The sequence below is a fragment of the Procambarus clarkii genome, chromosome 33, assembly GCF_040958095.1.
Source record: "Procambarus clarkii isolate CNS0578487 chromosome 33, FALCON_Pclarkii_2.0, whole genome shotgun sequence".
Lineage (NCBI taxonomy): Eukaryota > Metazoa > Arthropoda > Malacostraca > Decapoda > Cambaridae > Procambarus > Procambarus clarkii.
In genome coordinates, this window is record NC_091182.1 from 25524415 (window position 1) to 25535935 (window position 11521).

At 48.7% G+C, this 11521-nt stretch overlaps 1 protein-coding gene across 1 annotated transcript; it reads right to left on the bottom strand.

Moving 5' to 3' along the window:
* Positions 1–9162: 9162 nt before the first annotated feature.
* On the bottom strand, positions 9163–10980 carry LOC123765388 (uncharacterized). The gene has a single exon (XM_045753933.2). The coding sequence runs from the start codon at positions 10978–10980 to the stop codon at positions 9163–9165; it is 1818 nt and encodes a 605-aa protein (XP_045609889.2).
* Between the last annotated feature and the right edge of the window lie 541 nt (positions 10981–11521).

Sequence of the window (11521 nt, forward strand, 5' to 3'; positions counted from 1 at the left end):
GAGTAGCTAACACCGTCCGCAGACTTAGACCCATCAGTGAAAACGGAAAAGGAGTGCGAATGAGAAGAAAAGTGCTCAAGGAAAAGGCGTTTTAGAACCGTAGGAGGGATAAAAGCTTTAGTGATGTGGGTCAAGGATGTACAATACTGCGGAAGGGGGACTCTCCGCGGGGGCAAAGAAGGAACAACATAGGGAGAAATATTAGAAATACGAATGGAAAGAGAATCCTGTAAGCGAGATAACCGGACAGAAAAAGGGAGGTGGTAAAGAGGAACAGGAATTGCAGGAGGGGTAAAAGTTAAAGCACGACAGAGGCGAGAGGAAGGATGTTGCAAGGATCGTGCAAGTTAGCGAAGACAGTAGCGATCACGGCGGTCCTGGAGAGACAGGAAGCTAGTGTCAACATACAAGCTGAGGACGGAAGTCGAACGAAAGGCACCAGAACTGAGGCACAACCCAGTATGGTGCAAAGCATCAAGACGGTGAAGGGTGGAAGGAGAAGCAGATGAGTAAGCATGGCAACCATAATCGAGCTTAGACAGGACGAAAGAGGAATGTAAAGCAAGGAGAGTGCGCCTATCAGCTCCCCAAGAAGTATGGGACAATACCCGAAGGAGGGCAAGGGCCTTAGAACACTCAGCACGGATGTAAGAGATATGGGGAGACCAAGACAAATGAGTGCCAAAGAATAACCCCAAAAGCTTCACGGAATCTTGGTACTCAAGGGGATGACCATAAAGTGACAAAGAGGGACGAAGAACGACCCGTTTCCGAGTAAAAGTCATGGCACAAGTCTTAGTAGAAGAGAACTTGAAGCCATGATCGGTGTCCCAAGACGACACGGCATCAATCGCAAGTTGAAGCCGGCGTTGAAGAAGAGGCAAGTCATCACCCTGACAGCAAAGGGTAAGATCATCGACATAGAGAGCGGAGAAGACGCCTGAAGGAAGAGAGGAAAGAAGACCATTGAGGGCAACCAGAAAAAGAGTAGTGCTCAGAACACTACCTTGGGGCACACCTTCGTATTGCTGAAAATAGGCAGAGAGAGCGGTACTAAGCCTCACCCGAAACGAACGACGAGAGAGGAAACTGCGGAGGAAGAGAGGGAGATGACCATGAAGACCAGAAGAATGAAGCTGGGATAGAATATGATAAACACCATGTGGTGTCGTAAGCCTTTTCCAGGTCAAAATGGACGGCAACAACTGGATGTCTTCGCAGCAAAAGCAGTACGAATATAGACCTCCAAGTTCACCAGGACATCTGTTGTGCTGCGGCACTTGCGGAAACCAAATTGGGAAGGGGAGAGGTGGTGATGGTGTTCCAGGATCCACATCAGACGAATGTTAACCATACGTTCAATGAGTTTGCAGACACAACTTGTGAGGGCAATAGGGCGAAAGTCCTAAGGGAATGTGCCCAGAGACCCTGGTTTGCGAACAGGGAGGACAACGGCATCGAGCCAGTCCTCAGGGACTGACGACGACTCCCAGATCCGATTATACAGACTCAGTACATACCGAGACGTGCACGGAGGGAGATGGCGAAGCATCTCATAATGAATGCCATCGGAGCCCGCTGCCGTATAACCACAGAGGGCCAGGGCAGAACGAAGTTCAGAGAGAGAGAAGGGATCGTTATAAGGAAGTCGAAGACGAGTGTAGAAATCTAAAAGACGTGATTCAAGGACAGGTTTACGAAGAAGGAAAGATTGGGGAAGATGAAGACCAGAGCTAACAGAAGAAAAGTAGGAACCCAGTTCGGTAGCGACCTTCAATGGGTCCGCCACAAGAGTACCACGGAGGTGAAGGACCGGTGAAACATCGGGAACGAACTTACCCGCTATCTTGCGGATACGCTTCCAGATCTGTGGCAGAGGAGTTTCGGACGTAAGACATAAGATGCCCAACATTCACGTTTAGCCGTACAGATGGCCCTACGAGCCTCCGCACTCGCTTTCCGAAAGAAATGAAAAGAATCGGACGTCTGCCGATGGGGGTGTCTCTTCCATGCTGCACGCTTACAGTGGACAGCCCGAGCACAGTCTGCATTCCACCAGGGAACGCACTTCCGTGAACCCCGAGAGGAAGAGCGAGGAATAGAGTAGGAGGGCAGTGTCGAAAACAGTGTCATGAAAAAGGAGGAGAGAGCGAGGGAGAGGCAGAAGGGGGAGGTCAGAGAGAGTAGCACTGAGGGTAAATAGGTTCAAGTCTGCTTTAGCAAACTGCCACCTAGGGAAGGAGAGGGGAGGGCGAAAAGAGCAAAAGGTAACAAGGATGGGGAAATGGTCACTGCCATGGAGGTCATCAAGAACCTGCCACGTCTAAGTAAAGAGAAGATGAGCAAAGAGAAAGATCAAGGCAGGGAAGGGTGCGAGTCCAAGAGTCCAAATGTGTGGGCTCACCAGAATTCAGAAGAGACAGCGAAGAAGAGAAGATAAACGGCTCAAGAAGGCGACCTCGGATGTTCGTCAGAACATCACCCCAAAGGGAATGACGACAATGGAAATCACCCAGCAGGAGCACAGGCTCCGGCAAGGAGTCCAGTAGGTGTTTCAGATCAGGAAGAGAAAGCGGGACATTCGGGGGGAGATAAATGGAACAAACTGTGTACCATTTCCCCACAAAGATACGAGCAGCAGAACAATGGAGAGGCGAAGGAAAAAGTAAGGGGACAAAGGGAACATCAGAGCGAATCAAGAGAGCAGAAGAATTAGGAGCCCCAGCAACAGCTGGGGGGGGGGGGGAGAGAAAGGAATAACCACGAAAGCGACCAGGACGAGCACCAAGCATCGGCTCCTGGAGACAGACACAAAGGGGCAAAAATCGTGAAATCAGAAGTTGGAGTTCGAGGAAATTGGCATAAAAACCTCGAACGTTCCATTGAAGAATAGACATCGACGAGAAGAGAAAGGACAACAACAGAGAACAAGGAAGAAACAAAGGCGAAAGAGCAACATAGCACGTTAAAGAATATCAGGATTGGGATCAGGGTCAGCAAAGTCAGGGTTAGGGGGCATGGGTAAACTGAGCAAAGATGGAGGGAAGGAAGCGGGAGAACAGACTAGATTGTCCAGAGGAGGAGGAGGAAGAGGAGACAACGGAGAGGAGCAGTCAAGGACAGCAGCAGGAAGAGGGGGAGTAGAAAGAGGGGGGAGCGGGGGCCAAAGAAACCTCCATAGCAGGAACAGGGCGCACAACCACCGAAACGGGAGGGGAAGGAGCAATAGAACCAGTAGTAGGGGCCAAGGAAGAAAGCGAAGCCTTCTTACCCGCCGGGGAGGAGGAAGGAGAGGAGCCAGGCTTACGCTTCTGACTTAAAGAGACTGATGTCCCAGCAACTACTTACCGGGCAACGGATTCCAGCGTCTCAACAGAAGAAGCTGAACGAGAGCACACACGACGGCCATTAGGAGAGTGATGGACATCAGCCCACACCGACAGGCAGCGGGGAGAGTCAATAGAGAGGAGAAGGATGGGAAGGAGGATCGGAGGGAGACGAGGAAAAAAACCCAGGAGACATGACAGACCGGGTAGAAAGAAGGGGAACCCCAGACAGAGAACCAGGAGGGGGACCCTGCGGGACAGAACTCAAAGGAACAGAGAAGGGGGGCAGTGGGCGTATCAGGGTCCAAGGCCTGGAAATGGTTGCGAGTCTGAGGAAGGTGGGAAGGACGAGGAGAGGAAGAGCGCAACACGCGAGCATAAGAGACGTTAACATAAGACGGGAGCTGGCGAACCTGATGCCTCGCCTCAGGAAAAGATAACGCTCCCGGTGCTTCAAGTTGAGGACGGCTGCCTCAAGCTTATAATGGATACACGCACGGGAGAAGGTAGGATGGGCCTCACCGCAGTCGAGGCAGCGAGCCTGGGGAGAAGTGCACTCCGACTTAGAGTGACCTTCGCCCCCACACAAAGGACAGAGAGAGACAGTCCCAGAGCAGCGGAGGGCACCATGTCCAAACCTCCAGCACTTGTTACAGAGCCTAGGAGAAGGAATGTACTTCTGGACAGAGCACCTGGCACCAGTAAGAATGACAGAGGGTGGAAGGGTCCTACCATCAAAGGTAATCTTCACAACCCGGAGGGGTTGACGGCGACTACCACGAGGGGGACGAGTAAACGTGTCCACCTGGAGGACAGAATGGCCCTGGGCATCGAGGATATGCCGAATATCATCGTGGCAGCCCTGCAGATTCCGAACACCAGTCGCAACATGGGGCGAGAGGAGAATAGTGCCAACACTGGCATTCAACTGAGCGTTCTTTGAAGGAGAAGGCAGGATAAGGCAGCGAAGCGGGAAGCTGCATCCTGAGAAGGAGCAGCAACGACATGTGTACTGAGACGAGTGGGGTTGAAGGTAACAGAGGCATCCACGGAATCTACAAGATGTCGATGGAGGGAGAAATCGTCAGGAGGCGCAGAGGGAGGAGATCAAAGTATTTGGCCCACGAAGCGGGACCAAACAAGGCTTGATAGGCATCAGTACGGGAAGGAATTGAGCGAGTGCGGCCAAGTCGAGGACGGCGTTGAGAACCCCCAGAGAGAGAGAGGGGTTAAAAGGCACAGTAGTTACAACTAGAGATTGAGCCATGCCAGGGGACGAGGTAGTCACCACTGGGGGCTTAGGGCTCGACCCAACCACAGAGGAGGGAGGGGAGCCGAGGGGAGTAGTCAGAGAGGCCAAAGGAGGAGCAAGGTCGGGGCCCAATGTAGCGGAGGCTACAGAGCCTGGTCTTCCAACATGAACCGACTCGGGGGCTTGGTCGGCCACCCCACGAGCCTGAGAAGGTAAAGGAGGAACAGAACACAACATAGGTACGAAAAAGAAACATTCATTCACGAATGTGCCCCCACACCCACCATGGAGCCACAATTAGAGGCAGGACACCCAACAAGAAGCTATCGCCGATCATGCTGGGGCTTCCTAGGGGGTGCGTCGTGAGTATATGCCCCACAAACGCCACCTTAAGAACCGTCAGTTCGTCGAGATCGGATTCAGTGACGAAAGGGGGATTGACAATAAAAGGTTCCCCTCGCTCGAGACGTCGGGTACTACAGTTCAACGGGTGCAAGAGTATGCCTCCTCAAGCACCCGAGCGTAAAAACAGAAGAAGTCCAAAGGAATAACCAAAACTAGCAAAAGGTCGGCAGGAAACGACAAGCAGATAGGAGAAGAGGGGAAAGAAAAACGAAACAGAAGGAAAATGAAAAGTTGTTCAGCACAAATTTGAGAGGACAGCAGCAGGAGCACAAGGCTACAAAAGGACAGAGGACTGTCCCAAGGAGCATCACACTCCGGCAGCCACCCACTAAGCCCCCCTCACGGCATCAACGAGCTGAACGGGGAGGGGGGCCCTTAAGCAATCTAAAACTTCTCCTGGAAGATCGACAGCAAGAACCTCATTCTATCAATTATAAATGACCTAATTGCTGCACAGAGTAAAGGGTCTCGAATCTCCTTTGTATGGATACCTTCACACATAAATATAACCCATCATAATGAGACAGACATTGCAGCTAAATTAGCGTGCAACAAAGATGAAGTTGAATTAGATCTAGGTATGCCCCATCTCTGCTGTCAAAATTGTATTGGTCCAAACACTCAGGTCTGATATGAAAGAAATTACCGACTCCCAACGACCTGAAAGTACTAGTATAAAAAGCTAAGATTTGTTCAGATCTGAAACCTATATCTATGGGCAGCACAAAACGTCCACCAGACTGTGCGACACAGTGGTTGCAAGGATCAGGTTGGGTTACCGTTACCTGTGGCAGGTGGCTGCAGGTGACGGATCTCCCAATCCTGAGCACTCCAGTTGCAAACTCTGTGAGCAGGAACTGCGGCACGATCTCTCACACTACATCACCGAATGCCCAGTTATTAGACCTTTCAGACCAGTTGGCATGAGGTACCTGGAGCTTTGCAATTACTTTTTTCACTCTCATATTCTTGAAGATATCCTCACAGTGTACCCAAAATTTGCCAGTGCAGGCTATTAAACATATGGCTCTGTATGACTAACCATCCTGCGAGATGGGGACTTGTATTACCACTGCTACCTTACTCACTCTTGTGTTGATGATATCCTCAAAATGCATCCAGAGTCTGCCAGTGCAGACTGCCTATCACATGCCTCTGTATGACTAACCATCCTGTGTGATGGGGATTTTTTAGCATCATGTAGTTAGCTTTTTTTGACACTGTACTCCACTTCATATAGTCTAGGGTAGCTGCACTAATGCAGATGTACCTCAGGTATTAATAAAAAAAAATAAGGTGCACTAACGGCTCACAGGATGGGCATGGGGTGCACTACTGCTCACAGGATGGGCATGGGGTGCACTACTGCTCACAGGATGGGCATGGAGTGCACTAGATTGCTTCACAGGACTTTATTAAGGGAGGTAACACAATAGGTCTATCGTACAGAGGTCCAACCCTGCCTGGTCCTGGCTCAATTCTGGCTCCCATTCGAGCACCACCCACCGGCTCTATGGTTTGTGACGTCAGAGGCCTACCGCCTCGGGACTTGCTATACGTAAACCGTCTACAATTTGAAGGCTGACATTATACAGTGCACTGTTTATAACTCTGGTAGAATATACGTATTTCAGTGTTGAAATTTATTTGTTTTCGTTCATACGACCTAGTATCTTACGTCATATTATGAGACCAGGGCGACTTTCGTGACCATTGAATGGGGGTATGTATGTCAGGAGCTGATGGTAGCCTTGTAGTGATCTGTATGTCAATTTTTTTTTCTACCACAGACGTGGCCACACATTTACAATGCTAATCAGCATATATACATTTTCTTCTGTCCTCCCTGGACAGGGGTTAAAGATCTGTTAAGTGCTATCCGTGCTATCCATTGGTTAGGTTAAAACTATCACAGCTTGGCTGTTTAATAGAACAATGGGCCTGTGTTTCATGTGTGTGACGGTAAAATGACTAAAAGCAGTGGCTTAGGAATGCAATGGAACAAATATGCAATGTAATGCAAAGCACAAATAAACAAAAAAGTAAATGCAAATTAAAATAAAACTGCTAGGTTGATTTCTTCACTGTGTGATAACTGCAGGATAAAGTACAAAGAATGGAAAAATTTAAATACTGTACTATGGAAAGAAAAAAAATAACTGACGAAATTACAAAAATAAAAATAGTTCCTCCAAGACTTGGCTATATTACAGTGTGCAAAATATAAAACAATCAAACAGACAAGTTAACGTTACGTTAGAGAAGAAGAAATAAATGGTGCTGAAAATACTGAGTACTAGGCTGTGTAAATCTACCACCACACCGGGTAGTGTGAGAGTAGGTCGAGCAGGTTTGAGCACAGAATATTCTGGCTGGTGGTGGCTGACTGGCTTCTATATATACAGGAAAGTGACCATCCAGGTGGCGCTGTTGTATCGATAATTGGAAGCTGGCAGGTGCGAACTATCAACGTGCTTGTTCATCAGCCAGGGGCGCGATTCTGGAGACGCCAGGTGTGCTGGGGGGGGGGGGAGTGTAGAGTGGTGGAATCTTGTCTAGACGTATAGTTGTTGTCGTTCTTGCTTGTTAATTCTCTATTCTTGAACAAGCAGACATTACATGGTTGAACAGGTGATGATGATGGAATAGGCTCAATCTCCTTTTCTAGGGAGATTGTTGTGACATGTGGCATAATCAACTAGCAAGCCTCGTGTGTGATAGCTACCCTATTGACTAGACCACACATGAAGGGATGACGAAATTTCGGTCCGTTCTGGACCATCCTCAAGTCGATTGTCTTGATCAACTTGATTGTCTTGATCACAATCGACTTGAGATTGGTCCAGGACGAACCGAAACGTCGTCGTCCTTTCACCTTCTAATGTGTGGCCTGGTCAATATACTTCAGCCACGTTATTGTGACTCATCGTCTGCATAGCTACCTTAGCCTTGTGTAATGAGCCATGGGAGCCGGTCGGCCGAACGGACAGCACGCTGGACTTGTGATCCTGTGGTCCCGGGGTCGATCCCGGGCGCCGGCGAGAAACAATGGGCAGAGTTTCTTTCACCCTATGCCCCTGTTACCTAGCAGTAAAATAGGTACCTGGGTGTTAGCTGTCACGGACTCCTGGGGGTGAAGGCCTGGTCGAGGACCGGGCCGCGGGGACACTAAAGCCCCGAAATCATCTCAAGATAACCTCAAGATAGCCTCGTGTGTAATGGCTACCCTAGCCTTGTAGCCAAAATCTACTTATTACGCAACTTATGAAACTGGAAACAACTACAAACATCTGAGGAGTCAACGGGACAGGTTGTGGAAGCAGTAGATATAAACCATGTAGTTCCTGCCACAGTACAGCCCCGCTCCTGTGTCAGACAAGTCTACTACGGGCTCACCATAGCCTGTGCTACTTTGGAACTTTTGTTCCAAAAGCTGAATCTAAAACACCACCACCACACAGCCGCACAAATTCCTCCTCACCGGCTGTAATATGGCGTATCCTTCCCGAGGTGTATTCATATTACCGGGAATATTTGCTTTAATTCGGGAAATAGGGAATTTTTGGGTTAAATCCTTCTAGGATTATATTAATTTTTTCTTTAGTATTTTGAAAGGTTATGTACGATACGTCACTCATTGTTGACGTGGAATGTAGTGACGTCACAGGGATTAATGTTAATCAGTCTATTATTATATCAGAATACTATAAACAGAGGAAGTACTCATAATTACTTGATATATATATATATATATATTACATTGTAATTAACTATTTGAGCTTTATAGAAGAGGAATCTTCATAGCTATTATGTAATTTAAGTTTAATATACAATAACGTTCGTAATTAGGTGGGAGAATTTTCCCACAGTTGGCTGCTGAGAGAGGCAGTCTGCTAGCTCGGTCACACAGATGACAATGGTCCAATCACCCCACGTTGAAGCATATTCCCCCCAAGAGAGAATTGGAAGAGAATCAAGAAACAGAATGAGCCAAAGCAGGGTGGCGAGCAAGATATATTTTGAAGCATATTATGTTACGAATATTTTAATGTGTGTGCTGAGGGCTCGAGCTGTGTTAGTGAAGTCAACACGGCAAGGATGATGGGGTGGTTTAATTATCTAATTAAGACGTGAACTTCAAATAAAGGGGGAGTTTAGAGGTAGGAATTGTCTGGCAACTTACAGGAAGGTCAGTGCCACGGGTCGGTCAATACATGGAGAGGTCAGTGCTACGGGTGGAGGGTCAATACATGGAGAGGTCAGAGCTACGGGTGGAGGGTCAATACATGGAGAGGTCAGAGTTACGGGTGGAGGGTCAATACATGGAGAGGTCAGAGTTACGGGTGGAGGGTCAATACATGGAGAGGTCAGAGCTACGGTTGGAGGGTCAATACATGGAGAGGTCAGAGCTACGGTTGGAGGGTCAATACATGGAGAGGTCAGAGCTACGGTTGGAGGGTCAATACATGGAGAGGTCAGTGCTACGGGTAGAGGGTCAATACATGGAGAGGTCAGAGCTATGGTTGGAGGGTCAATACATGGAGAGGTCAGAGCTACGGTTGGAGGGTCAATACATGGAGAGGTCAGAGTTACGGGTGGAGGGTCAATACATGGAGAGGTCAGAGTTACGGGTGGAGGGTCAATACATGGAGAGGTCAGAGCTACGGGTGGAGGGTCAATACATGGAGAGGTCAGAGCTACGGGTGGAGGGTCAATACATGGAGAGGTCAGTGCTACGGTTGGAGGGTCAATACATGGAGAGGTCAGTGCTACGGGTAGAGGGTCAATACATGGAGAGGTCAGTGCTACGGGTGGAGGGTCAATACATGGAGAGGTCAGTGCTACGGGTGGAGGGTCAATACATGGAGAGGTCAGTGCTACGGGTGGAGGGTCAATACATGGAGAGGTCAGTGCTACGGGTGGAGGGTCAATACATGGAGAGGTCAGTGCTACGGGTGGAGGGTCAATACATGGAGAGGTCAGTGCTACGGGTGGAGGGTCAATACATGGAGAGGTCAGTGCTACGAGTGGAGGGTCAATACATGGAGAGGTCAGTGCTACAGGTGGAGGGTCAATACATGGAGAGGTCAGAGCTACAGGTGGAGGGTCAATACATGGAGAGGTCAGTGCTACGGGTGGAGGGTCAATACATGGAGAGGTCAGAGCTACAGGTGGAGGGTCAATACATGGAGAGGTCAGTGCTACGGGTGGAGGGTCAATACATGGAGAGGTCAGAGCTACAGGTGGAGGGTCAATACATGGAGAGGTCAGTGCTACAGGTGGAGGCTCAATACATGGAGAGGTCAGAGCTACAGGTAGAGGGTCAATACATGGAGAGGTCAGTGCTACGGGTGGAGGGTCAATACATGGAGAGGTCATTGCTACGGGTGGAGGGTCAATACATGGAGAGGTCAGAGCTACAGGTGGAGGGTCAATACATGGAGAGGTCAGTGCTACGGGTGGAGGGTCAATACATGGAGAGGTCAGAGCTACGGGTGGAGGGACAATACATGGAGAGGTCAGAGCTACGGGTGGAGGGTCAATACATGGAGAGGTCAGAGCTACAGGTGGAGGGTCAATACATGGAGAGGTCAGAGCTACAGGTGGAGGGTCAATACATGGAGAGGTCAGAGCTACAGGTAGAGGGTCAATACATGGAGAGGTCAATGCTATAGGTAGAGGGTCAATACATGGAGAGGTCAATGCTACGGGTGGAGGGTCAATACATGGAGAGGTCAGAGCTACAGGTAGAGGGTCAATACATGGAGAGGTCAATGCTACGGGTGGAGGGTCAATACATGGAGAGGTCAGAGCTACAGGTAGAGGGTCAATACATGGAGAGGTCAGTGCTACAGGTGGAGGGTCAATACATGGAGAGGTCAGTGCTACAGGTGGAGGGTCAATACATGGAGAGGTCAGAGCTACGGGTGGAGGGTCAATACACGGAGAGGTATAAGAAATACTTGAATTCAAAACTTGTAATTTTAATTGAAACATTACATAAATATTTGAATGAGGACGAGGAGTCACAATAACGTGGCTGAAATATGTTGACCAAACCACACACTAAAAAGTGAAGGAACGACGACGTTTCGGTCCGTCCAGGACCATTCTTAAGTCGATTGTGTGAATGGTTCAATCACATGCACAATCGACTTGAGAAAGGTCCAGGACGGACCAAAACGTCGTCGTCCCTTCACTTTCTAGTGTGTGGTTTGGTCAACATTTGTACGAGTTTTCGGAAACATGAAAAAGGCCTCAGTAACTTTATCTAAATGACTCCTTTTGGAATTTATAAGTACACAGTTCTGCCACCAAGAACTTATGTATTTCTGTTGTAACTGTAATGTCTTCGATTATTTATTTTCACCTTCATGAAACAAGGATTACGTAATCCAGCCCTGTACTTTAGCTACTGCCCTACCGATGTTTTTGCGTAGAAGAACAATTACTTCTCCCCTACATAGTAATTATAAACCTATTTGTAAATCCTGCTCAGAGGATGGGCATGGGGGTGCACCACAACTCACAGGATGGG

What these genes read in the sequence shown, in the direction of transcription:
- LOC123765388 (XM_045753933.2), bottom strand. Translation starts at nt 10,980, where the DNA reads ATGTTTCAATTAAAATTACAAGTTTTGAATTCAAGTATTTCTTATACC.